This window comes from Lissotriton helveticus, chromosome 10, assembly GCF_964261635.1.
Source record: "Lissotriton helveticus chromosome 10, aLisHel1.1, whole genome shotgun sequence".
NCBI classification, from domain to species: domain Eukaryota; kingdom Metazoa; phylum Chordata; class Amphibia; order Caudata; family Salamandridae; genus Lissotriton; species Lissotriton helveticus.
In genome coordinates, this window is record NC_136071.1 from 1194743501 (window position 1) to 1194770059 (window position 26559).

Consider the following 26559-nt stretch of genomic DNA (forward strand, 5'->3'; position numbering starts at 1 on the left):
TTGTCGATCTCTGTCGCTCGAGTTCCGGCGGGAACTGCAACAAAGCAAACGTCGAGGTGCTGGGTGGTGCCTATTTGCACAGGGTGGTCACTCCTTGACCACAAGGGAGATTCTTCAGTCTTCCACGAGGAGTGGGATGTCGAAGGGTCCAGAGTTTCATTTCATAAGTTTCAGTCAGGATAATCTGATGTGCATTGGCACTGCTCCCACCTATATTCCAAATCTGGGGGCTGGATTACCTGCTAGGTCCCTCCTATGGGTGGCACCCAGGAAGGGGGTGGTTACACCCCTTTCCTTTGTCCAGTTTCGCACCAGAACTGGGGCTGGATGGCCCCAGAACCGGTTCGACTGGAATCTGCCCAGCAACACCTTGTGTGCCCCAGGCAGTGTCTAGTTTCTTTCAACCCTCCCTGCTACAATCCACTATCTCCTGTCTGGGGTGGTGTGACACCTCCCTGTGACAGGAAACTCTTTGTCCAGGCGTCCTCTGCCAGGTTTCGGCCAGCAGCAGGAGGTCAGACATGTGTCTGTGGCAGCAGCATCCATTTTGTGATGCTGGGGCTCTGGTTAGGATTAATCGCATTTGCAGTAAGTAACATGTCTTATCCCTCTAGAAGGGTGGAATGCTACCCCCGTCGCCAGAATTGGCGAGGGGGTAGTATTCCAAAACGTATGACACCAAACACGACATGTTTTGATAAAGCCAAACCAAAGTTAGCATTAACCGCGAGGATTATAATGCACTTAAGAGTATATGGTATGGCAGTATCACTGGAACAGCAGTAAGGAAATGGTTCCGAACACTGCAGACAGGCTCAGCTCATGCTAGAGCACCATCTCACATAAAACCAAGCACTCTGCCTCCAGGATTGTAAAGGCCTGCCATAGGAGTGACTTATAGGTATATATGTGTCCAGATATAGGTTTAGACATAGGTATACTATATCTAAGCAAGGGGTGATTACACCACCTTGCCCCAGCTGTGTGAACAGCCAGTTGTGTTGATTTAGGGACCAGCCAGGGGTGGCAAAAGATATGCTGCAGCCGCTGGTAGGCCTTGGATGCACCTATGCCCATGGCACCTATAGTGCACTGTATAGGGGCTGACAAGGTGTCCAGTACCAAATTGGTTGTGTACCTATAGTACATGGAGTCCATTTAAAGCGAGAACATATAGCCTGGGGCCCTGATTAGTCTCCACCATAGGGAATCACTACCTTTGGTGTGTTTCGGCAAAGTAAAAGGCTGGTGTTGAGATGGAGTACTGAAGTGAGGCTCCACTAAATTAGGGCTCAGCTTCCTCCAATCCTCTTCCACCATGTGTGCCTTTCTTTCCTTGACTGAGTTGCACTGTGCTCTCAGGGTCAACCTCTGGCTGCCTACAGCTGGAGGCTGGGTCCCTTCTGTTGGCTTACTGGGGGGACAGGTCAGGTTTGGGGCCCTTAGGTCCCAGGTTTGGCTGTGCCCAACAGTTTCCATCTGTGGGAGGTCCCCAACTAGTGGTAAGGGGGATGCCTCAGGAGTTTTGTAACTTTTTCACCTTGCTAGGGCTGCTAGCTTTGGTGCCCCTAATCTGCTGATGGGGGTGCTTTATTTTACAAGGGGCACTTTGGGGCTCCCTGACCTCCTTGACCTCTGTAGCCCTGGGCTGACTGAGGCAGGGTAGAGAGGGGCAGGTTACCTGCTCCAGACTGGGTCCCACCTTCGAAGGGTCTACTGACATCAGGGGCTCTGTCAGGCTAGGCCTGACTACCTCTGGGGCAGTTCCTTCACAAGGGATAAGATCAGTTCCCTGAGGAGGCTGATCCTTACCTAATGTCTGGTGGGTGGGAGATTCCTCCTCCTCCTCCATGCTCTCTGTTTGTGTGGAGTGATCCATAGTGTCAGGCTTCACAACACATGAATCAGTTTGAGTTTTGGCTGTAGCCATGACAGCCGCACCAACCTTTTCAGGAAGGGACTCAGTTTGGGTATGGGCTGTTATCATAACAGCTTTGCTAACCTTTTCAGGAAGGGATTCTGCTGAAGATGGGGCTGAGTCTTGCACAGCCCTACCAACCTTTTCAGGAAGGACATCTTGGATTGGGCCTGTAGCCATTACAGCCCCACTAACCTTTCCATGGAGATTTACCATTTTAGAATGGGTTTCTTGTTCCACCTCAGCCCAGGCTGAGATTTCTAAATCATTCCCAAGTAGACAATCTACAGGCAAGTTTGATGACACTGCCACTCTCTTTGGGCCAGTGACACCTCCCCAGCTGAGATTTACTACTGCCATGGGATGATTTTTCTGAACTCCATCAATGTTTGTCACCTGATATGTGGCACCAGGTAAAAGTTGCCTTGAGGGGACTAGATTCTCAGTCACCATGGTGATACTAGCCACCTGTGTCTCTCTAGGCCTCAACTTTTTGACCATTGATGATGGGCTCCTGTCTATACTTGCTCAGAGTGTTTGGGCAATCAGTGAAGTTGGCAAACCCCATGCCATTCTCATAGACAAGAGTATCTGGACTAGGGGACCTGGTTAGGCCAGAATCCACCTGAGCTCCAAAAGTAAACCCACCCACATTCTTGGGGGTGCTCCCACCACCTGGGGGATTACTGCTGACAGTAACAGGAGGTGTTGGAGCCTTACTTGGAGGTATATTTTCTTTATTGCTATTTCTGGGACAACTGCTATCAGTTTTCCAGTGGCCAGGCTGTTTACAGACATGGCAATAAGGTCTCTTCTGGTCAGAGGAAGTGTTCTGGGACCCACCCCCACCCTTGGAGTTTTGGGGCCCTGTGGGAGATTTTTCTTTAGATTTATCCCCACCCTTCTCTTGAGCCTTGGAAGTATCCTTCTTCTGGTCATTACCCTGATTCTTAGGCCTAATCCTGGTTCTGACCCATTTGTCTGCCCTCTTACCCAATTCTTGTGGAGAGGTCAGATCTGAGTCCACCAGGTGCTGGTGTAAAAGCTGGTTCTGACAATTACTTAGGATCTGCTCCCTCATAATAAAATTATACAATCCTGTATAGTCATGTACTTTGCTGCCATGTAGCCAACCTTCCAAAGCCTTAGTAGCACAATCTACAAAATCAGTCCAGTCCTGAGTCTGAGCTTTTTGGGTGTCTCTGAACAACAACCTGTATTGTTCAGTGGTTAATCAAAACCCATCAATAAGAGCACTCTTCAGGACAGTGTAATTTGTAGCATCCTCAGCTCTAACATTGAGGAGCTTATCTCTCCCTTTCTCAGAAAAGGAGAGCCACAAGATTGCTGCCCACTGATCCTCAGGGACCTGCTGTACCATGCAGGCCCTCTCAAGAGCAGTTATCCATTTGTGGATATCATCCCCATCTTTGTAGGGGGGCACAATTTTACTCAGGTTTCTATTGTCATAGGACCTGTCCTTATCTCTTGGGATAATGCTGCCACCCGTGGGAGTCTCCCCACTCAATCTTTGCTCTCTTGCAAGAGCAAGTCTAGCTTGGGCCAGGGCTAATTCCTCTCTCTCTATCTGGAGATTCAGTGCTCTCATCCTGGCTTTATGCTCTCTTCTTTGAGGGGAAGTCATTCCTCTCTGTGATTCCCTTGAGGCACTAGAAATGTGAGAATCCCTGGAAGGGCTTCTCTCTCTCCTATTGCCTGGGAGAATCCTGTTATGTACCCCGGGGGAGGTGCTGGCCCTCTCCATTTCCATGTAGGTCCAAGTTGGCTTGGCTAAGCCTTCCAATTGGTACCTGGTTATCCCCATGATCCACATCTGAATCTTCAGCATTAGATCCTGGGTCTGCCTCCACATTTTCTACTTCTGGGGAGGTGTTCTCAGTCTCTGGGGGATCTACTCCTTCACCTGATCCTGAGGGAACTGCCTTAGCTCTCTCTAAGTCATCCTTTTCTAGAATGGCTATCATGATGGGAATAGTAGGGTTGTGACCCTTTCTCAGCTTCCTTGCAGTGCATAAGGCACCCAAGTCTTTGTAGCTGAATTTGTCATAGCTGGAGGTTGCCTGTGGAAGGTCAACCTTCACAGGTAGAGACCCTGAGGGTTCACCTGTGCCAGACATGACTCTAGTGTGGTGTAAGTGATGCACCTACCTACACTAAGTGTTTTCCTACTGTCCCTTACTAGTGAGTTGTAGTCAGGGTGTGCTAAGCCCTTCTACCTACAATCACTAAGTTCAGTAGAACTTAAATATGCTAAGCTTTTATTTATATGTACCTATGGTACTTAATGTGATCTTTCAATTTGATAAAAAGATTGCAAAGGTAAAACAACAGCAAGCTCAAATCCGTACCGCTGCTCACCAATGTGAGCAGTTGGCCTGGTATATGATGTCCACAGTTCTGTGGGCACCTTGTATCAGTCCAAACAATCCCTTATGGTGGTGGTTGTAAGTCAACCTTATAGACAAGCTATCCTAGGGGTAGCATGGACTAAGCAGCCTTAAAGGCTTAACTCCAAAGGACATGTGAAGCCAGCTGTTTTACCATATACAATCCTGTAATATCAAATGAAAGGACACCACACAAGTAATATATTATCAAAATATATGTATTTATTCTTAGAATAATCCCCACTACTCTTTATGAGCAATGAAGCACAAGCGTTTAAATAAAAGCACAGTTAAACATAGACAAGTTGCACGTTTTGGATGAGGCCGGTGGCCACTCAAACCATGTATCAAAAAAATGGTATAACAATCACTAATCGATCTGGGGTAAGGCCTAGGGCCCTGTGAATCGCTGGAACTACACTGGACTAACCACAGTTAGGACGGGATTAGCCCGCGGGATTCGGGAGCAGTGCGGGAAGCACGGCTTTCACCAATGTAAAGTCAATGGTGCGTAAAAGTTACAATGTTATTGCAAAAGGAGTCTTCCGACTGGACTAGGACTACCAAACTTTAGACTTAGGTACTAGAGGTGTGTACCAGTGTGGGAACACCGGCGCTAGTAAGTTACCTCACCCACAGGACGCGGGTTCACAGGTGCCAACCTGTGTCGGGTTTCGTCACGCAGTTCGATGGTGCCTGAGGATGAAGATGCTGCAGGCGTCCAGAAGAGAAGTGTCCGGTGCGATCCAAGGGTGGATCGAAGTTGAAGGGTACCTGAAAGCAGAGGGGACAAAGTCTGGGTCACTAGCCAGTGACCAGGAAGGAACCAGGCAATGTCGGGCGCAGTCAGGTCGTTGTCGGGTGCCTTGTCTCTGCTGCCACGTGGACTCTGGGGCACCGAGGATGTCCTGGAGTGAATCACGAGCTGTCCCACAAAGGCTATCGCTGTTGGCGGTGTCGGCTTCACGATCGGAGTCAACAGGCCTTGGCAAAAGCAACTCGCACAGGATTCGAAGAAGGCTTAACACTCGGACCAGCAAGGTCTGAGCGGATGCTCCTTTTCAGGGAGGCTGGTGCCAATCTGGAGCAACCAGATCAGCTGTTCACGTTCAAGGTTTCGTCGGTACTGGGGCCACTAGCCAAGGGGCAAGCGACCGGACCAACGCGTCGAGCAGGAAAGTGCAAAAGGGCCCCACGCAGCACCCGTCGAGTGTGGAGGGGTGAGCTTCGGTGCACAAGCTGCTCGGGGCTGGAGCTTCTCAGACTCCAATGCACAGCTTCGAGGAGGCCTCGGATGCTGCACGGTCAGCGCTTCGTTGTTCCTTCAAGATGGCCGCTCCCACGCTTCAGGTCGCCTCCACGGGTCCCAGCTCTGCATGGACTGTGGATCGGGCTGTTGGAAGTCAGGAAAGCTGGCTCTTGTCGATCTCTGTCGCTCGAGTTCCGGCGGGAACTGCAACAAAGCAAACGTCGAGGTGCTGGGTGGTGCCTGTTTGCACAGGGTGGTCACTCCTTGACCACAAGGGAGATTCTTCAGTCTTCCACGAGGAGTGGGATGTCGAAGGGTCCAGAGTTTCGTTTCATACGTTTCAGTCAGGATAATCTGATGTGCATTGGCACTGCTCCCACCTATATTCCAAATCTGGGGCTGGATTACCTGCTAGGTCCCTCCTATGGGTGGGACCCAGGAAGGGGGTCGTTACACCCCTTTCCTTTGTCCAGTTTCGCGCCAGGACTGGGGCTGGATGGCCCCAGAACCGGTTTGACTGGAATCTGCCCAGCAACACCTTGTGTGCCCCAGGCAGTGTCTAGTTTCTTTCAACCCTCCCTGCTACAATCCCCTATCTCCTGTCTGGGGTGGTGTGACACCTCCCTGTGACAGGAAACTCTTTGTCCAGGCGTCCTCTGCCAGGTTTCGGCCAGCAGCAGGAGGTCAGACATGTGTCTGTGGCAGCAGCATCCATTTTGTGATGCTGGGGCTCTGGTTAGGATTAACCGCATTTGCAGTAAGTAACATGTCTTATCCCTCTAGAAGGGTGGAATGCTACCCCCGTCGCCAGAATTGGCGAGGGGGTAGTATTCCAAAACGTATGACACCAAACACGACATGTTTTGATAAAGCCAAACCAAAGTTAGCATTAACCGCGAGGATTATAATGCACTTAAGAGTATATGGTATGGCAGTATCCCTGGAACAGCAGTAAGGAAATGGTTCCGAACACTGCAGACAGGCTCAGCTCATGCTAGAGCACCATCTCACATAAAACCAAGCACTCTGCCTCCAGGATTGTAAAGGCCTGCCATAGGAGTGACTTATAGGTATATATGTGTCCAGATATAGGTTTAGACATAGGTATACTATATCTAAGCAAGGGGTGATTACACCACCTTGCCCCAGCTGTGTGAACAGCCAGTTGTGTCAATTTAAGGACTAGCCAGGGGTGGCAAAAGATATGCTGCAGCCCCTGGTAGGCCTTGGATGCACCTATGCCCATGGCACCTATAGTGCACTGTATAGGGGCTGACAAGGTGTCCAGTACCAAATTGGTTGTGTACCTATAGTACATGGAGTCCATTTAAAGAGAGAGCAGATAGCCTGGGGCCCTGATTAGCAGGATCCCAGGCCAACTAAGTCGAAAACCAGCTAAACACAAGGCAAAAAAATCAGGGGTAACCATAGTCAGGTATCCACCTTCCTACAACGTGGAAGTATGCATCCTGAAGGGACAGCGTCATGAAGAAGTCCCCTTTTGTCATGCGAGGTCTTAAGAGATTGAAGAGTCACCATCCTGAAGGGTTCTACTGCCACAAAAGAATTTAGTGCTTTGAGGTCCAGAACAGAGCGAAAGCTGCAGTCTGGTTTTGGAACCAGAAATAGAATGGAATTGAATCCTGTAAGTCTCTGCCTTGAGGGACTGGAACAACTGTCCCTGTGGCCAAGAGTGCTTGAATGCAGTTGAGTAAATCTACAGGTTTCATTATGTCTTTCTAGAGCTGCGTGGTCTTCAATACTGCTTGTGTGCATTTTCCTGGAAGGTTACTCCATAACCATCTCGAGTAACTGAGAGGACCCAGGAATCGTTGAGTTTGAGTCCATTTTAGGTGGAGTTGCAGCCGGCCTCCCACCATATAGTCATATTGATGCACTGGCGGGGGTCCAAGATAACTCCTAAAGAGTGCCCTTATGGCTCTCTTGATTGCAGCCTAACCTCTTTGCCCCAGTGAGGCATGTGAGTGGGGAGCCACGCACAAAGGAAACAAGGACAAGCATTGGCATAACCAATAGGTCTCGCCTTTGGGACTTTATAAGTGTTTAGCCACAGCTAGTGGCTTTGTTAATGTCTTTAAGCTCTTTAATCCCTCCATCTCATGGAGATGATGCGGTCTACGATTCTCTGAGAGGAGAGTGTCAGCCTCCAGCGCAATAAATGATCAAATACAACCCCACAAAAGATGCCAGAGACTGTAGAGACTAAAAACCGCTCTTCCTCGCGGTGATGGAGCTGTTTACGGAGCTAAGTGGATTGGCGTTATCCATCAATGGAATAAATGACAGAGCAATGCTATGGTAAGGAGACAGAGAACAGAAAAATGCTTCACAGATCTGCGATAAGCGGTTTATGCTTGTCGGTGGAAGAAGGGAATCCATCTGAGGAATACACGTAGGTAAAATACCGGCAGATGCAGGAAAAACACTTCATGGCACTGTTAAAGAGCGGTTTATACTATTTGGAGGAAGTTATCCACTCCCAAAATAAATGATGCAAAGTGTCGCTTTATATTGCAGCGATGAATAGAGCACTTTATATCTTGGTGCTAAAGCGGTTTATGTTGCTCCCTTTGAGACGTTTGTGGGTGGTGAACTAGAATGGACAACCCCTTAAGAGGTTTATGTTGTTGAGAGTTGAAAGAACTTTCCATCACTGAATAAATTAAATTACCATATGGGAACGATACAACATAAACATCATACCACGCTCAAAGTGGTTTAAAGTGCTTTGTGGGGAGTGGTTACTCACTCGCAGCACACATCATAGTACAATCCGGACAGAAGTTGGGCAGATAACAGAAAGGCACCCGATAACGTGGCAGTGAAGCGGTTTATGCAGCGCAGTGGAGAGAGTTAACCACATAATTCATAGAAACATCCGGACAGTGGCCTTGGCAGATAATAGATAGGCACTCCATATCGCGGCCATGAAGCGGTTTATACGGCTCTGTTGAAAGATTTTACCCACATAAATCATTGTACAATCCCAACAGTGGCTCGAGCAGATACGAACAAGCAAAAGCGAAAGCACGGTGTGTTGTGTGTAACCTTAGCCACGAGGAATGCTGCTGCCTCTCTGTGCACCGCTGCTCGCTCCCAAGAGCAAAACGCAGTGGGAATGAACATTAAAAAAAAAGGTGGGACATGCCCCCGCCTTTAGCCATTTGCATACTTTCATTAGTGAAAGACGCAAAAACAACAGGTGATGGACAGAATGCAGAACAATGTCATACATTCACCCCAGCACAGAGATCTGGGCCTAAATCCATTGTTTTTTTGCTCACCATGCCATTCCAGTTTGAACCCAGCCATATGCAAATCAGTCTTGACCCTGTGCCCCATGGGAACAGTCCAGCCCGAACTGTCATGCCAGGTGCTCCCTGGACTGGAAACAAGCATCCAAGGACTGGTTTCAGGCTTTAGTGAATGACACACACAAAGGTCAATCCTATGTGTGGGAGGAGTCAGACCCACACAGAGTAGTTTAGGGTACTTACAAGAAGCCTCGCAGAGCAGCGCATGCCCGCTGGCTCAGGCTCACCTAAAAATATGGCTGCTTTGCAAGATAGTAAGAGGCAAGTTAATGGTAAAAACACGTGCCTGCACTTTCCTCTGTCCAGGAACACTTGTGTTGAAGCTGGATGGATCGTCCGCGAAGGACAAAAGCTAGGACAGGAGGTGGGCGAGAGGGATGTGATGTTTATGGTATGCATAGACATAGAGGTAGGACTTCTGTGCCAAATCTTAAAAAAGTTTAAAAAAAGGATGTTAACATGTGATGAGTTGTGGTGGAGGCATAGATGCCTCACATGTTAATGAGTGGGACAAGGAGGACTCCATGAGGGGGTGATTTACCTGTTAGAGACAGTATTAAATACTCGTCAGATACTCTACATGACTTATACTCTAATAAGGTAAGGCTGAGTCCAAACATTATTAGCAAGTTAAAAGATTTACATATCCTGAAACCTATCAGACCAAGTTCCCTTTTGGGTCAACTTGATTTGAAGGTTGGGAGTTTGAATACTCGATCCCTCCACAAGCACCACCTAGAAATATTTACCCTCTTGCAAGAGGGAGATATAGACATTTTAACCCTAACCGAAACATGGCTAGATGATAATTCGGTACCGGATATCCTAGCAGCCCTTCCGGTAGAATATGAGGCGGTATGGCATAATCGCGCAAATGGCTCACGTGGCGGAGGAGTTGCAATCCTTTTTAAAAAATATTTGAGAGTCGAAAAACTTATGGCGGAATCAGTGGATTTGGCAGACCTTTTGGGAGTAAAGGTGATTTCAAATAACTCTTGTTTTGCGCTCTTTACAATATATCGGCCCCCAAATACTACTGCAATATTTAACGATCTCTTTGCCCCCATCCTATCAGATATCTGTACTAGATACCAAAAGGTAATAATAACCGGCGATTTTAGCTTACACTGGGAAAAAATGCCCAAAGACTCGACATCTCGACAACTGGAGCTTTCTATGTCCACAAGTGGTCTAAAGCAGTTAGTAGAAGGACCTACGCATAACAAGGGACATACGCTTGACCTTGTTTGGACCTCGGACCCGGAAGTGATGATTCAAGATATCCTACCTTGTTTTTGGTCGGACCATTATCTGATCAATTTTGGTATTTCCATCAAAGGGATTTCTACAAGCTCAGGCCCAGAAACTAAAAAAGTTCGGCAATGGAAGAAGGTTGATTTGCAAACCTTGACAGTCACTCTTCCTCACCGCATTAAGCCCCTTAGTGGCAATCTGGATCAGGACTACATGAATTTAACAAAAAATTTAACTCAGGCGATCGATCAGATTGCCCCGGAAAAGTTACAAAAAGCCAAAGGGCTGAGGAAAGGCGCTCTCTGGTTTACCCCTCCTTTGAGAGAATTTAAGAAAGAGCTCCGCCGTGTGGAAAGGCATTGGAGGAAAACAAAGGAGGAAATAGATTGTGAACACAACAAAGCCAAATTAAATGCCTATAAGAAACTGATTCTGACAGTCAAAGCAGAATATCTTGATACTCGCATCAAACAGGCGCAAAATGTTCAGAAGGAAACGTTTACTATTTTGAATGAACTGACAAAGATACCGGGCAAAATCGAAACAAAATTTGACAGCAACACTTTTCAACAGTATTTCTCAGAAAAAGTGCAAACGATTCTTTCTGAGGTTAAAAATAATACAGTTAGTGGTTTTACTCCATTGCAGAATATTGCTGTCTCTCAAGAATGTATCATCTCACGCTTTCCTGAAATAAATTCTATTAAGCTTGAACAATTGATGAACAATATCAAATCTGGTTCTCCGGCCGACCCCTGTCCCCCTAGGATTTTCCGGGCGGCACGTCCTATCTTGGAGGAACACATCCTCTCATTCCTCAATAGTTCATTGCAGAAGGGATACCTTCCACCCAGCCTTAAGGAGGCTCGGGTTAGACCTTTGCTAAAAAAAACAGGAGCAGATTCAGCCAATCTAAAAAACTATCGACCGATCTCCCAACTACCATTTCTATCAAAAATCTTGGAGCAACACGTGCTGCAAGATCTATCCCTTCTTCTGGAGTCCCAAAATCTGCTCCATGGATGTCAGGCGGGCTTTAGGGCACATCACAGCACCGAGTTAGTGATGCTCTCGGTGCTGGATGAGCTCAGAGGCATGGCTGACAGTAGGAAACCAAGCGCCCTGATACTTTTAGATCTGTCAGCGGCGTTTGACACTGTCAGCCATGACCTGCTCCTGGATAGAATGGCCAGTCTGGGAATAAAAGGGGTAGCCTACAAGTGGCTAGAATCCTTCCTAACTGGGAGACAACAGAGGATTCAACAGGGAGATGATCTCTCAAATGTAGGTATGGTGGAGTGCGGAGTCCCGCAGGGCTCAGTACTATCTCCACTACTTTTCAATCTCTACCTAAAACCCCTGATTGAGTCGTTAGTGCACATGGGCTGTCGAGTGTTTAACTACGCCGACGACACTCAATTGCTCTTTAGCATTGAGAACACTACTGAAGCCCAGGCGCATATGCTAGAGGTTCTTAGGTTTACAGTCAGTTGGATGACTGCCAACCTACTGAAAATCAACCCTGAAAAGACAGAAGTCCTGGTGATATCTACAGGAACATCACCCTGGGGTGATGGATACTGGCCACAAGAACTTGGTCCCACTCCAATACCAGCAGCAAATGTAAAAAGTCTCGGCATAAAAATTGACAGTGATCTGTCAATGTCTGCCCAGATTTCTACTGTAGTTGGCGTGTGTATCGGTCTTATTAGGCAATTACGCAAACTTGTCCCTCTCCTTTCTCAGTCGATGCTCCGCACGGTAGTGTCAGCCACGATTATATCACGATTGGACTACGGCAATGTCCTTTATTTAGGCCTGCCAAATAGTCTGATCGAGAAACTACAATTGGTTATGAACGATGCAGCTCGCCTGATTTTTAAGCTTCCCAGGAAAGCTCATGCCTCCCCCCTATTACATACACTTCACTGGCTTCCGGTGAAGCAGAGGGTGGAATTCAAGAGCCTGTGCGTTGCACATAAGGCAATATACGGACAAGCACCAGTCTACATCAAGGATCGTCTGACGCGTTACAATCCGAAACGATCACTTAGATCCTCGGATGCTCAACTATTGGTTTGCCCTCGCTTCAAATTGGCAACAAAGGGTGGAAGATCCTTTTCCACCCAAATCCCACAGTTGTGGAATAAGTTGCCAGTTTCGCTTCGTAAGGAGGCCAATCTCCTACAGTTCAGAAAACAACTGAAAACAACATTATTCAGGGAAGCTTTTGGCCTTTAATTATAAGATACTTTATTTCTTTGCTAGCCTGGAAAATGTGGTTGTTTCTTGGTCTGAAAGCGTCTTGAGACCGGTGGGTGAACTGGCGCTATACAAACTAAAGTAACAATAACAATAACAAGAGACACTGAAAGAGCTGCTACCAGGAGAGCAGGTCACAATGTGGCCAGATAGTAAGTAGGCCTTGACCCCAGAATGGATTGGTGTGGGTGGGTCAGGCATTCCTGTGCAACCCTTTGGCACAGTTTTTTTCTCTGCTCCTTACTATGGTCTTCGATTTTCACCTCAGCTGTTTGGGATTTAGTGCGCTTTTCCATTTTTTACTGTTTAAGAATATCATGGATAATCCTGTAACACTGAATGTAAAGGTACTTCTAATCCTAGTTATTCATTATGAGTGTTCTCCCTCTCTCTGGATTCATGAGCATTCAACCCCATTCCTCTCCATGGACATGAGACCTACTTTCGGGTCAAGGGGCGCGATGTATCTATGTCTCACGCAGCGCAGCATGACACCTTGCTGCCCTGTGATGCGTAAAAGGGAACGAGTGCGCCATATTTTATATTATATGGTGCATTCCTGTCCTCTCCTTGAGCTGGCACGCAATGTGCTGCCCTGTGCCAATATAGGCACGTGTGTGCCGTGGTTCAAGGGTGCCTGTGTTGTAGGCAGGATTGGTTTTGTGCAGGAAGGGGCACTTTTGTGCACAAAAACAATCCCCATAGGCATTTTCCTCTTTCTAAGTGCAAATACAGCACACACAAACAGACACAATGAGATGAAATAAAGATATTTCTCCTCGTTGCACCTCTGGCGTATAAACGACAATTATGACACATTCCCAAGTCTACCAGTGTTGGTAAATCCGGGAATGCAGCAGAATATGGGTGGGTCTGTGGGAAACACCCACACTCCACCCATCTATCTCCCCCACCATGTAGTGTAACGCCAGGTAGCGGCTTGTACTGCCGTGCATTACACCAGATTTGCCAAGGCATGCTCAGCCACGCACAGCCACGCTCAGCCATGCACAGCCACGCTCAGCCACGCTCAGCCACGCAAGGTGGCCTTGGGTCACTTGGTGAATCTGAATTTAGGTTCTGCGTCGCCCTGCGTGACCCACTTGTGGGACACCCCCGCGCCGCACGGCCACCAGCTGCTGCGTGTGCCCCCAGTGCCTGCCTCTGTCTCAGCGCCGGCCTCGCTGCCGCCCTGAGCGATCTCCTTGGTGTTTCCCCCGTTTTTGCCTGAAATTGTGCTTGTTTTTGCCTGAAATTGTGCTTGTTTTTTTTCTTCCCCAGATCGTGTGTCACTGTCTTTTTCACCCGTTTTTTTGCCTGAATTTGTGCTTGTTTTTCTTCCCCAGATCGTGTGTCGCTGTCTTTTTCCCCTGTTTTTACTTGGATTTGTGCTTGTTCTTTGCCGTTTCTCGTCGTGCTTTGCCCCCGCTTCCCGCCACCGCCTTGAGCCCCGCCCCTTTTCTCTTCTGTTTCCCTCCCCGCTCCCGCCTCCCAGCTGCTCCGCCCACCCGCGCACTTGGCCTTAAATGGCGACCGTGCGACGCAGGTGAGTGTGACCCACTTGTGGGACACCCCCGCGCCGCACGGCCACCAGCTGCTGCGTGTGCCCCCAGTGCCTGCCTCTGTCTCAGCGCCGGCCTCGCTGCCGCCCTGAGCGATCTCCTTGGTGTTTCCCCCGTTTTTGCCTGAAATTGTGCTTGTTTTTGCCTGAAATTGTGCTTGTTTTTTTTCTTCCCCAGATCGTGTGTCACTGTCTTTTTCACCCGTTTTTTTGCCTGAATTTGTGCTTGTTTTTCTTCCCCAGATCGTGTGTCGCTGTCTTTTTCCCCTGTTTTTACTTGGATTTGTGCTTGTTCTTTGCCGTTTCTCGTCGTGCTTTGCCCCCGCTTCCCGCCACCGCCTTGAGCCCCGCCCCTTTTCTCTTCTGTTTCCCTCCCCGCTCCCGCCTCCCAGCTGCTCCGCCCACCCGCGCACTTCGCCTTAAATGGCGACCGTGCGAACGCGCAGCGGTCACGCGCAGCGGGCGCGCCGATTGTGCGCCGAAGGCGCGCCAAAGGTAAGCCCGTCTGCGCCCGTCCGCGCCTGGACCCCTGGCCCCCACCGACGGAAGCCGACCCGACGAACCTACAGCGCCGCCGACCTCATCGCACTCAACACCGGCCACATCCCAGGATGTCACCGAGCCGCCCCGAAGCACACCCACGGACCCTTCAGCTGCCACGCCTGCAAGTTCACCTGCATCCGGACCTTCCCTGCACCCGCCAAGCCGAACTCCAGCAGCACCCACCTCAAGTGTATCCTGCTCAACACCCGCTCCGTCCACAGACACGCCGTAGAACTCTGGAACCTGCTCGACACCACCGCCCCCGACGTTGCCTTCATCACCGAGACCTGGATGAACGCCTCCTCAGCCCCAGACATCGCCATCGCCATCCCAGAGGGCTACAAGATCACCCGGAGGGACCGCGACAACCAGACCGGAGGAGGCATCGCCATCATCCACAGAGACACCATCCGCATCACTACCAACACCGATGACACCCTCACCACCGCTGAACACCTGCACTTCCAGATCCACACCAACCCGAAGACCACCCTCAGAGGCACCCTGATCTACCGACCCCCGGGACCACGCACACGATTCAGCGAGGACATCGCCGACTTCGTCAGCCCGCACGCTCTCCCCTCCGCCGACTACATCCTCCTGGGGGACCTCAACTTCCACCTGGAGAACAACAACGACCGCAACACCATCACCCTGCTCGACAACCTCGACAACCTCGGACTCAAGCAACTGGTGACCACCCCCACCCACCTCGCCGGACACACACTCGACGCCGTCTTCTCATCCAGCAAAGACGTCACCTTCAGCCACGCAACAGGACTCCACTGGACGGACCACAGCTGCGTCCACTTCAGCTTCAGAAGAACGACGATCCACCACCTCCAGCAACAGGTTGCTCGAAGAAGCTGGAACAAGATCACAGCCGACCAGCTCACCACCTCCCTGAGCCAGCACCCTCCCGCCAACTCAGCGTACCCCAGCCAGGCCGCCGACAACCTCACGAAATGGATCAACGACTGCGCGGACGAACTCGCCCCTCTGAGAACCCCACCCAGCAGATCCTGCAGCAGAAAAACACCATGGTTCACCGACGAACTCAAGAGCTCCAAGAAGAACTGTCGAGCCCTCGAGAAAGCCTGGAGAAGGGAACCAACGACGGACAACATGACCACCCTCAAGCTCGCCACCCGGAAACACCACCAACTGATCCGCGCCACCAAGAAAAATGCATACAAGGACCGGCTGGACAACAACGCACACAACTGCAAGGAACTCTTCAACATCGTGAAAGAGATCTCCAACCCCAACGCCGGAAACAACGACATCACCCCATCGCAAGACCTCTGCAACTCCCTCGCGTCCTACTTCCACAACAAGATCACGGACATACACAACAGCTTCAACAACCAACCAACGCAAGCCACAACCGCAACGACGCCACCCACCACCACCCTCCGCACCTGGACCCCGATCAGCACCGAAGACACCATCCGCACCATGAACTCCATCCATTCCGGATCTCCGACTGACCCCTGCCCTCACCACGTCTTCAACAAAGCCGACGCTGTCCTCGCACCCCACCTGCGGGACATCATCAACACCTCCTTCGACTCCGCCACCTTCCCTGAGAGCTGGAAGCACGCCGAACTCAGCGCTCTCCTCAAGAAACCCACAGCAGACCCCACCGACCTCAAGAACTACCGTCCCATCTCGCTCCTCCCGTTCCCGGCCAAAGTCATCGAGAAGACCGTCAACAAACAGCTGGCCGCCTTCCTCGAGACGAATGGATCCCTCGACCCCTCACAGTCCGGCTTCCGAGCGAACCACAGCACCGAGACCGCCCTCATCGCCGCCACCGACGACCTTCGAACTCTGATGGACAACGGAGAAACAGCGGCCCTCATCCTCCTGGACCTCTCCGCGGCTTTCGACACTGTCTGCCACCGCACCCTAGTACAGCGCCTCAGCAACATCGGAATCCAGGAGAAGGCACTGGAATGGATCACCTCCTTCCTCGACGGAAGAACACAAAGAGTCCGCCTACCACCGTACAAGTCAGAGGCCACCAAAGTCATCTGCGGCGTCCCTCAAGGATCCTCACTGAGCCCCACCCTCTTCAACGTCTACATGAGCCCCCTCGCGACCATCGCACGCCAACACAACCTCAACATCATCTCCTACGCTGACGACACCCAGCTGATCCTCTCCCTGACCAACGACCCCGCCACCGCCAGAGCCAACCTGCACGAAGGGATGAGAGACGTAGCCGAATGGATGACGACCAGCCGCCTGAAACTGAACTCAGACAAGACGGAGGTCCTCATCCTGGGCTCCACGCCCTCCGCCTGGGACGACTCCTGGTGGCCCCCCGCCCTGGGCGCCGCACCCAAACCGACGGACCACGCACGCAACCTGGGCTTCATCCTGGACTCCTCCCTCTCCATGACCAGACAAGTCAACGCCGTCTCCTCGTCATGCTTCAACATCCTGCGCATGCTACGTAAGATCTTCCGGTGGATCCCCACCGAGACGAGGAAGACGGTCACCCAAGCCCTCGTCACCAGCCGACTGGACTACGGCAACGCCCTCTACGCCGGAACCACTGCCAAACTCCAGAAGAGACTCCAGCGGATCCAGAACGCCTCGGCGAGACTCATCCTCGACATCCCCCGACGCAGCCACATCTCCGGACACCTGAGAGATCTGCACTGGCTCCCGGTCAACAAGAGAATCACCTTCCGGCTCCTCACCCACGCGCACAAAGCCCTACACGACCAAGGCCCGAGCTACCTCAACAACCGGATCAACTTCTACACTCCCAAGCGCCTCCTCAGATCAACCAACCACGCCCTCGCCGCCGTCCCCCGCATCCGAAGAGCGACAACAGGAGGAAGATCCTTCTCCTACCTGGCCGCCAAGACCTGGAACTCACTTCCGACCAATCTGCGCCTGACCCAAGACCACCTCTCCTTCAGGAAGAAGCTCAAGACCTGGCTGTTCGAGCAGTAGCGGCACCCCCCCCCCCTCCCAGCGCCTTGAGACCCTACGGGTGAGTAGTGCGCTCTACAAATGACCTGATTGATTGATTGATTGATGCGCACGGGTGACACATAACCTTTGATAAATATGTCCATAGGTCACAATCGCTTTAGTCTTTAACCGACAGCAAAAAACAGCTGACTGACTGACCCTGCCATACCTGATAGGATTGTGCGGCTGCCAGAATCCTCACAGTGGTAGTTGTAATAATAATCATTTTTTATCCGTTTTGGAAAGGGGTTTTAAAACAAATATTCTCTATTATGACGGATTTGCTTTAACCAGCTTAATGTAAATAAGATGGAAAATGTTGCCTCCCTTAGGCAAGTTTTCTTTAGTAAATTATTTTCAAAAATTAATACATGTAACAACAAATGCATTTCAGAATATGCTAATGTTATGCATTTAGAGGGAATGCCCATGGTGGAGTGTATGGATTAGCAACAAGTAACTCTTTGGTTCTCTGAAGTTCACAATGTGCATGGTTAGAATCTTGCACAATTCCTAAGCACTGACTGCAGTTCTATACACAACCCTTACAGAACAGTGACATGAGTGATATGATTGAGGAGGCTTGTTAAAGACCCTGAACATTGGGCCTCACCTTTGCATTTCTTCTTTTCTCCCAGTCGTCTAGCCCAATGATGAGTGAACTCAGCTGTTCCACGGCAGAGGAGAGTAACTACCAGGAAAGCAAGTAAGTTGTGTTCAAGGCAATAGGAAGGAGCTGTGTGTGGGTGGGGTGGATGGACTTCAGGAGGTGGGACCACAGCATCCAGCTGTTGTTCACTGTGAAACAACAGAGACACCAATAGGCAGTGGATGCCTTAATATGTTGTTGAGTTCACCAGTCGCGTGCACAAATTGACAAATACACGTTTAACCTTGACATCTTTGTAGATGGTGTTTTTTTCTGTGCTTTGCACGTACACGATAACATACTCAGAAAGTGTTCTGCCTGCAGGCACATCTCTTCATAAGCATGTTATCATGACACTTGTACATTCTGTCCAATTCTACAAGAACCCCCAAGTTTTGTTGTCCGGTTGGAGACAGCTCTGAATTGGAAAGACAAACAATCACATTAGCTTTGCACCTTTTGCACAGTGAAAATGGGACCAGGCTTTTATTATATAAACTGCCCCTGAGCCAAGTTCCTAAGAAGAGCACCTCAATGGATTATCCTGGAACATTCGCCCGAGACTGAGATGCAGTCCTGCTGACTCCAATCCCTATCCTGCAAAGGACGGTGGCCTGTTCTACACTAGTCTGGCTTCCTGATATATCTCACACAGGTATGCAGAGAGTTAGGATGTTCTAAGCGATCTGGAAGACCACATTTTAACTAAGCTCTCTATAGTATAGGTAGTGTTAAGAAGGAGTATTGGCATGATATATAAATTCATATAATCACTGCAAAGCTATGATGGTTGAATTATTCTTATTTTTCACCATTCTTGTAATGCTGGTAACAATGCTTTGTTTTCATCGACTAATAATTGCAGCTTATGTCTTTTTTACCCAAGAATACAATTGCACAAAATGGCATTTCAACTATTTTTGAAGCATTTCTTGTGTCTCTCTTTGGGCATGCCGAAGTAATAACGAAAGCGTCGATCTGTTCCCGTGATTTCCTTCGGGGATATTAGAGTGGTCATGTTCTGAGGTTGCAGAAACCATTCGGACCCTGTCGGGTTAGGGGTCCAGATGGTCACCTTGAGCTAACCAGGAAGTGGGCCAACAAACTCTGATGATATGAGTGGACTCTGTGCATCTGGACAACATAAGTGTCGGAATATTTAATTACTTAATTAGTATGAACCGTACAACAAGTGGTGTGACATGAGAATCCTGGATTTAACCATAACAGTGAAAAAATACAACATAATTGTACCTCGGTGTACCAAATCTCTATGTTCTAAACTATACTCTCTCTCTCTCTCTAAATATATTGATTGTGTGTGTGTGTGTCTGTGTGCGTGCGTTCGTGCGAGTGTGTGTGTGTTTTTTTCAGAGAGAGAAAAGAACCACACAGTGTAGTTATATAAATATGTATTTATTATTAACACTCAATAACACCATGTATTATCTTCTACCTGGAGTTACAACACAATACACACAGTACTTTGTCACTAGAATATGTAGATAGCACAGAATACACAGTGGTCTCCATGGGGCGACCAAACCATATACTAAAATAGTGGAATGTGAATCCTGACCTAAATCGAGAATGGATCCAGAAGACGTAGAAGAGCCTACGACCTAAGGAACCATGCAAGGTGAGTACCTAGGGACCCAACGGAGGTTGTGTCCCGAGTGGGAACACAACCACGTATACAATGTTAGTCAAAAGGTAAGTCGCAGTTGTTGTTTTAAAGAAGGAGGAGCCTTGCCAGTCGACCCTGAAGAATCCCTGTGTAAGATGGAAGGTTATAGAGTCACCCCACCCATGGTGCATAGTAGTGAAGTCGCGTTGGAAACTGCCGTAGACCACAATGGAGGACTTCGGGAAAGATGCCGCTGCTGAAGAAGGTGAAAGTGTCCGGTGGAACCCAAAGGTGGATTCAAGGTGACAGGTACCTGCAAGCAGAGGGGACAGAGTCTATGCCACTCAGGAGTGACCAGGTGGCACAGAAGACGAATGCCCATTGATGTTGGAGATGCAGGAGAGTTGACAGTGCCCTTGGAATTGCAGCTGTACGGAGCAGGCGATACAGGGGAGGACCAGGAGCCATGCACAAGCTGTTCTATATCGGATGCCAAGAGCCATGGGGTCAGTGTCCAGCAGCGGCACTAACAAGCCGTGGCAACAGCAACCAACATAGTTGAAGAAAAAGGTGCAGTGTCAGGACCAGCAAGGTCCAAGCTACTCACCATGAGCAGGTAAGTCAGAGCAGGCTCCAAGGAAGCAGGGAAGCCCACTGGAGTCAAAGAAGACCATCGAGAGGACCCATGGGCCAAAGGCACAAGAGTCACAAGAGGACCTCGAGCGGCTCACCAAAGGATGAAGGCCCACGGTGCAAAGAATGCGATGCAGGCAAAGATCTTGGCTGCAGGAGATGCTTGAGGTAGGAGCTTCTTGGAGCCTGAAGATCTCTGGAGGAGAGGGTCAACAAGCCTTGGCAACAGCAAGTCGACGTGGTGCACAGGGACCAGCGGTTACGACGAGAGATACTCGCCTCAAACTTGGTGAGAAGGCAGTTCAGGCCTCAAAGGAGTTGCAGAACCACCACCTGTGCTGCTGAGCTTTTCAGAGTCTGTGGGAGCCCAGGATCAGCAGACTGGTCAGCTGGGTTGCGGTTCCTGCAGCTGGAGGGAAGTGACTCCTTCACTCCAAGGGAGATTCCTTTGAGTGTCTTGGATGTCCACAGGCCCTGTAAAGAACCTGTATGGAGTACAGGCACAGACATTGCAGCTGACTTGTAGGACGACGAGACCAGGAGCAGCAGGAGTCTTCCCTGTTGTAGTCTCGATTCTCAACGTGAGGTCCAGAGTGCCCAGATGGTCGAAGTTGATGTGATCTGAATCTTGTCTCACTATGAATCTTGGGACCCACCCTCAGGTAAGCCCTTACGTGCCCTAAGGAAAGGGTTCGAACGATTCACTGGTCCCTCTCCAAGGAGGTTCTGGACAGTGGGGAGAATACTCCCATGTCTTTTGTCCAGTTTCGCACCAGAACAGGAGCCAAAGGTATAATGAATGTGCTTTTCGCTAAAAGAACACACCCAACCCCTGCACTCTCACTCTGGGAGGCAAATATACCAGTGCACCTCTAAATAATACACGTTTGCACAGCACTCCCACTCTGGAGGCAAAAAGACAAATTCAGGTACTTTTCAAGATAAAACACACATGTTTATTAATGTAATATTTTAAAAAGACAGGCCGAATATAGCAGTCATGGCAGACTCAAAGAAAACTGTTGATTAATGCAATGTTCAAAAAGGCAAGCCAAATTTATCAGTAAATGCAGACTCCCAAATGTCAAATGAATGATTAAATAAACAATTGAAATAATATGCAGTATATACAGATAGCAAAGAGTAGAAAATATATACAAGAGAGAAAGAGAGAGAGAGAGAGTGGTTAGGAAGACCTCGCCGATTGAATTTGCATCATCCTTACCCGCTCAAGCTGTAGGAAGCCCATCAAACAGCCCAGGTAGGAGTTTCAATCAGGGACCAAGTTCCAGCACCAATCCACAGCAATACGTCTATTCTGTGATGAACTTCCCACCTGGCCCCCGCCGGTTCCTAGCTTAAATATCATTATTCAATGTGGGATGAAGCTTCTAGAAAACCCTGCCCCTTTTTCATTGGAAAAACCCAAGCTGGCTGGTACCAGTCTGCGTCAAGGCCAAGATAGTGGCTGGCCAAGCCCCTGTATTTTAACTTCGAGGCAGGGTTGCACATTCTACAGATAATATCTAGTTCACTCTGGTCAGTGAGGTGCAAAAAACAAGTGAGGAGCAGAAAGACCTTGAATATGAATCGCAAGCACTGCTGTGCACACAGAAGTAAGGCAAAGTCACAAAGCATGATGACAAGAGATCATGTCAAAGCCAATAGTCAAAGTCAGAAAACAAGACGACATGAGGCCATGTCAAAGCCAATAGTAAGAACTCATACTTAACCCAAACAACTTGCAAGCACTGCTGGGCACGCAGAGAAACTGTAGCAACGCAAAGCCAAGGGAACAAGATGACATGAAACCATGTCAAAGCCAATAGTCTGAACTCATCAGCAAAGCAAAGCCAGAAAGCAAGATGACATGAGGCCATGTCAAAGCCAATAGTAAGCACTCCTAATTAACAATCAAGGTAAAGTCAGGTCAAAGCCAATAGTAAGTCCTTATAATATAAATATACTGTTCTACTCCGTGATAGCTCTCACTAAAAGACAACAAGATTACAAGACAGAAGAGAAGCAGGCATATGCAGGACCGTCTCATATATCCAGGGAAGGTCAACTAACACACTAAAGTCAGTTAAAATGGTGGTAGTTGAGGGTCATCATAGGGTGCCAAACTACGAGAGCGCCTCTTTTACTACACCTGGTTTGGACTGGAGTATGCAAGGAGAGCCCCAAATGTGCACTTCCTGAAGTCTGAGTGGTGATAACAAGTACCCCCACTCTGTGCCACTACACCAAGTCCTGTCTAGGAGGTGGTCACACCTCCCTGTAACAGGATACCTATTGTCCTGCCTTCCTCTGCTCGATCTTGGCTCAGCAGCAGCAGGGCAGAATTGTGTCTCTGGTTGGCAGCAGCCATAGTTTGCTGTCCGGGTCTAGAAGACTGGTACCAGGAGCACTGAGGGCCTCTCGGAGGAGCTTTACAGTGCATGGAATCATACCTCCACACGTTTACGGTGTGGGGGTATGATTCCAACGTGTTTGATGTCAAACACGACATGGTTTGTTACAGCCAGTTTAGGGATGTATGGTAATGGCTGATGCACTTACAACCCGGGAGAATGGACTCTGAAGGATGTAGGGGTGTCCTGCTCATGCAAAGGCACACTCACACTTAGATCTTCAGGATTTAAAGGCCTGCCTTAGGGGTGACGTATAGGTTTTAAGTGCAGTGACCTCAAATATAAGGAAACTTATATCTGTTATACGTGGTGCTGGCACCAGCTTAAACAGGCTGCAATGGCAGGCCTCTAGTCACAATTTGAGTAGTCTCTCATGGGTAGCATAATACATGCTTCAGCTAATGGGAGGAGGCCCCTGGTGTACCTAGGCCTTGGGCACCTTAGTACCATATACTAGGGACTTATCAGGGGGTCCTGATTACCAGGATCCCAGTCAGACTATGTAGAAAACATAGCAATATATATATATATATATATATGTATATATATATATATATATATATATAACGATTTACAACAAATTTGGCAGAAAGCTATATCATGGTCCAGAAAGATTCTTTTTGTGTTTTGATGTAAATCAATTCAGTAGAAATTAAGGTCCAAAAAAGTGGTATATATATCACACCCCGGTGGATCTGCGTAGCTGGCAGATCTCAAAGTGAGGTCTGATTGACTGCCACCACTTCAACCAGGAAGCGGTGGCAGCCATCTTAGGACTCTGGAATCAGTCCTGGGTCCTAATAAAAATGCCAAAAATAGAAATAAGGGGCTATGGCACAGATAACCTGAACCCATAGGCCTGGTAGTGGGATCCTGGCCGTAACCCAGCGTGTGGACAAAAACGTATTTTAAAAAAAATCATGCTGCAAATGTTGTTAAAGAAAGAAGCACGGTTTCACATGCTTCTTTTCTAAACCCTCCATAGTCAGTGATGGCTGGGGGGACGACACTTTTTATTTTTTTGAAGAGGGGGGGGGCATGAGGTGATAGCTGCATGTGGGGCATTGGCTGCGATGTCTGGCCACGGGGGGTTGAATATACATGTGGTAATTAAATATCACTTAACGTTAAATAGAAAAAACCCAGACATTCACTGAAAAAAACAAGATTAAAGTAACTTTATAGGTAAGTGAAATATTCAGTAACAACATAACATGTTGAACTATAAAAATGACTGAAATTCACTTTTTATAGTTATAATTATCTCAAGTAACTATAACTCGTGCACTGAGGTAACTGCGACTCACGCCTCACGCCCTCGCCATGTACTGCCAATTTCCCCACATATTACATCACTGATGACATCTACTATGACATCACTGATAATATCACTGCAGCATTTGCAGTGAAATTATTGATGAGAAAACTGTGGATGGCGGGGGCGTGAGTTATAGTTTTTTTAGGGGAAGAGTTATAGTTACTTGAGATAACTATAACTGGTGGATTTTAGAGTTTAAAATGTTACGTTGTTAGTGAGCATTTCACTCACCTAATTCTAACGTTCCAGTGAAGAAGAAGAAAAAAAAGAATATATATATATACTCTACTCGTGCAAAAGCGTCTATGATGCTGCAGCTCCTTCAGCAGCAATTCCCTGGGCTCAGGATCCAAGGGACTGAATTCCCCTGCTGGGCAGAACCTGAGTGGAGTCCTGCGAGGGCACGTTGTCCTCCTAGGCACAATCCTGGCCCTCAGGGTCAGTTAAGGCAGATCTCTTGGTAATGGTAGACCAGCTGGTCGCAGCCTCTTCCCCAGTGCCGTTCTCTTAGTATTTTTTTTATGGGTTCAGAAAGCACACTTTGTAATGTCAAATGGAAAAATAATATATACATGTCAAAAGTCTTTATTGGATTCACTTTGTATTAAGGTATTAGACGAGCCTTATTTCAAATTAATAGATAATTCCTGTCAGAACGCCTTTCAGAGGGCCAATGGGCACGCAGGGGTTACTTGGTCAAACCGTGGTGGTTGAGGCCTTTTATTCCCGATGTCCCAGGGTCCGACCTACTATTAAACCCACTCAACTGTGCCAAGTACCCCTTCTGCACTTGACTCTAGGTGGTAGCTGTGGTCGAACAGTCATGGCTCCCTCAGGAGGGATGTAGATACAGGTCAATGAACACGACTCATAACTCAAAGTGCAATCAGTATGAACAATAAATCAGTCTGGCCAAATATTTGCTTTTATAAGAAAAAGTGGTATTTTATGTATAACTCTGCCCATGCAAAAACATGTGACATTCAAATGCTGTAACACAATACTCCTCGAGGTCAGGGCTATAGAGGTTGTGAGGCAAATCCCTGTCCCACCCTCTGTGTAAAGTGTTCGGGGCTATTCCCCATTGACTGGTGGCTGCATCCAGGGAATGCACACTATTTTGGCCTTACTCAAGATTTCCCTTTGATTCTTCAAGATGTTAGTCAAAAGTGTCTATTATGCTGCAGCTCCTTCAGCAGCAAATCACCTGGGGCTCACAGGCCCAGTTCAAGTCTTAACTCGCGAGATCAAATCTTGCTTAGATAAGTTGGGCTGCTCGCAGTACATGCTGCAGCATCAGGCAGGTGTTGGCATACTCTCCGCAGTGGTGCAGCTGGCTCTCCCAAGCGATCGGAGCAGCTTTCAGCTTAGCAGAAATGTGGTATCAGGAGCCAAAGGACTGAATTCCCCTGCTGGGCAGATCCTGAGTGGAGTCCTGCGAGGGCACGTTGTCCTCCTAGGCACAATCCTGGTCCTCAGGGTCAGTCAAGGCAGATCTCTTGGTAATGGTAGACCAGCTGGTCGCAGCCTCACTCTAGTCCTGGGCAACGGCCCGGAGTCTTTGATGATGTGGTCCCAGCACCCCTCCTGGCAGAAGGTGTGCCACAGCACTCCTCAGGCCCACACCATGGTGGCCCCTCTTGGCATACAGGGTCGCCGCTCAGGCATTGATGAGTCCTGGCACTCAGGTCTCACACCTACTTCAACTGTGGCCCCCTCTGGCATACTGGGTCACCTCAATGAGGTACCCTTCCATACAGCAATTGATACTTGGTTCATTCTATTGCGGCCCTCTCCTAGCATACGGGGGTCACTGAAAACAGTCCTGCACACTGGCTACAGCCTGGTTGGTGCACAGCAGAATACTCCCACCTCTCAGAGAGTCCTCACGGTAGGGCTCTACACTGGACCTCGCTTCCTCCAATGCTCTCCTCTGCCTCACTGAGCACACTGGTTTTGGCTAGCAGGCACTGGTGCTCCAGGGCAGGTGGTGTTGGTTGCCCTCTGGGGTGTCACCTCACCCAGAAGGGAAACTAGATGGCCTTGCCCCTCCCCCAGTCCTGGGCACAGGCAGAAGTCTTGCATATCTTCCCCTTCTTGCACACCCCGCCTGACTGCTTGGCAGATGGCCCATTTTTAGGGACTCAACCTTCCTTTTTTTATAGTCCTTTTCTAGACACCAAATGTGATTTAGGGTTTGAGTTTTTATGTTGGCGTTCTACTTATTTTGAAGTAAACACCGATTTTTCTTCTTTCCTCATGAAAGTTGTCTGTCACAGCAGGCGAAACTCTGAAGCCAATTGTCCCACAACACAATTCCTGGGAGTGACCAGAGTTCACACCTGGAGGTCAGCTAAAGTGATATGTGCATCAATAATGTGATAATTTCCCAGTAAT

The 26559-nt window shown here is 48.8% G+C and overlaps 1 protein-coding gene across 7 annotated transcripts in view; it reads left to right on the forward strand.

The window, feature by feature from the left end:
- LOC144784933 (exocyst complex component 1-like) overlaps positions 1-26559 on the forward strand; it is a 1012560-nt gene that overhangs the window by 931066 nt on the left and 54935 nt on the right. For all 7 annotated transcript variants that reach the window (XM_078664046.1, XM_078664044.1, XM_078664045.1 and 4 more), the window contains one exon: positions 18160-18227. In XM_078664046.1, the coding sequence (XP_078520172.1) occupies positions 18160-18227 (68 nt within the window). The remainder of the gene's footprint in view (positions 1-18159; positions 18228-26559) is intronic.